Genomic DNA, 2,050 nt, shown 5'->3' on the forward strand with positions numbered 1-2,050 from the left:
CCCCCCCCTGGGCCCCGCCGCGGGGCGTGTCCTGAGCAATGGCAGATGGCAGCCGGGGGTGCCCGCCTGCGTCCTGGGTACGCTCAAATCTCTCTTCTCCTCCCCTTGTCCCCACCGTGTAATTGCCCACCTGTATTGTGGTGTTTGCTGGGGAGGGGTTGGCGGGTGGGCACCCCAGCAAGCTGCACTGCCTGGTGTTTGGTGGCACTGTTCCCCCTGCTCCTCCATTGCCCCGGGGTGACACAGCAGGGTGTCCGGCTTAGGTTGTCCTGCCTTATGGCAGGGACACCCAGGGAGATGCAAAATTGTCCAAGAATAAAGACTCTAATGAGATTCATATTGCTGGGTGAATTTGTCACCGTTATTCTCTTCCATTTTAGCTCCCCCAAACCATACCCCACAGTGACGCTCAGGGTCGCCGCTGTCCCTTGCTTCTTTCTGGGATTTCTACCCTTGTCCAAGCTGGGCTCCCCCAAAGGCTGGGCTCAGCTTCATCCCCAGCAGGTCTCTGGGCTGCTCTGACGGTCCCTGTTGTCCCCTGCTCTGGCACCAGGTCACTGTCCCTCCCCCCCTGTTGTTGACCATGCGGACCGAAACGCTCAGCGCGAGTTTCCTGTCGGGACAGTTGTGAGTTACTTCTGCAGATCCGGATACATGTTGCTCCCTGATGTATCTCCAATAACCACTTGCCTTACAAACTTCACGTGGTCCGCAGTCCCAAAGCTTTGCCAGCGTAAGTACCCCATTTCCTTCACTTGGCCAACAAAGCATCAGTTTGACGATGTGGAAATAACATAGTTTTCAAAACTCCTGCTAGTGCTGCTGTGCCATAAGGGCTTTCCTGAGCAGTGCTTTGGTTCACTAATAATAATTTTGAAGTTCAAAGGGTAGCATGGCTGAAAAGAGAGAGCTGCAGCTCCCGCTGATTATTTAGCTGTGCAAGCGATGATGGAGTGATGCATCACACAGAAAACACATCACCCCTTCAGCACCATCTATAGCTAATTATGGGCGCAGATTGTTCTGTCTTCCCAGAGAAATGGTTGTTATCACATAATTGCTGTCCCTGGAGACATCATGTCTGGTTAAAGACGTCTGTCAGCATTAACAGGCTGCCTGGGTAGGTTCTCCTGGTCAGCAAGGCACCACTGTAGGAAAACACCCCTGTGCTGATGCCTCCTGCCCCATGGAAGCTCTTTCTGATGCTGGTCTTTCTCAGAGGTGCAGTGTTCCAGCCCAGTTATCCCCCACGGCAGAGAGACCACCCCCAGGAAAGCCAACTACACCTACGGGAAGCACGTGGAATTTCGGTGTGACCCTGGCTATGTGCTGAGGGGCAGCCAGAGGACCCAGTGCTGGTCTGATGGGACGTGGAGACCCCCCATGCCGTACTGCGACAAGGGTGAGTGTGAATGCAGCGGGTGCCGGGAATTGCATCTTTGCAGCTGGTAAGAACAGCGGCAAGACAGTCACATAACCTGAGCATCACTTCTCGGAGCAGGTGGTAGGAAATGGGGTCCAACTCACAACATTAAGCAGCTTTAACATTTTCCTCTTCTGTCAAAACTGTAATTGATTAAAAGTGTTGAGTAATGGGACTTGTAGCCACTTATCAGAGGATTTTTTGGAGGGGTTTATGATACTCGCCATTTTCTGACCCTGTTTGTGAGCAGGATCATTTCTGATGGAAAAGAAGAGGGGATAAGGAAAGGTCGGCTGAAGGGGAGGGGATGGAGGCACGTGCTGAGGTACTGGGACCATGCCATGCTGGCAGGTTAGCTGGGTCAGTCTGGGAATACTGGTAGAACCAGGGCCAAAGCTGGCAAGAAATGAGGAGGACTTTGAGGAGAGCAACGCAAAGTACAAACATCGAGAACTGGCTTCTCCTGTTACCCTCCTGCACTTCTGTTTCCCTGAGCCAATGAAGACAATCTCAACTTTTCCTTCCTCTATTCCTTCATAGTCTGCGGCCCCCCTCCAAAAATCATCAACGGGCAGCACTCAGCCTTGAGGACGGAGCAGTTCCCCTACGGCTCGGAAGTCAAGTACA

The 2,050-nt window shown here is 52.9% G+C and overlaps 1 protein-coding gene across 1 annotated transcript in view; it reads left to right on the plus strand.

Moving 5' to 3' along the window:
- The window catches only part of LOC104495348 (C4b-binding protein alpha chain-like), a 14,176-nt gene that overhangs the window by 10,332 nt on the left and 1,794 nt on the right, over positions 1 to 2,050 (plus strand). The window contains exons 14-15 of the mRNA XM_010138308.1: positions 1,257 to 1,402; positions 1,964 to 2,049. Coding sequence (XP_010136610.1) covers positions 1,257 to 1,402; positions 1,964 to 2,049 — 232 coding nt within the window. The remainder of the gene's footprint in view (positions 1 to 1,256; positions 1,403 to 1,963; position 2,050) is intronic.

Source organism: Buceros rhinoceros, unplaced genomic scaffold (genome assembly GCF_000710305.1).
Source record: "Buceros rhinoceros silvestris isolate BGI_N320 unplaced genomic scaffold, ASM71030v1 scaffold2736, whole genome shotgun sequence".
Classification (NCBI taxonomy): domain Eukaryota; kingdom Metazoa; phylum Chordata; class Aves; order Bucerotiformes; family Bucerotidae; genus Buceros; species Buceros rhinoceros.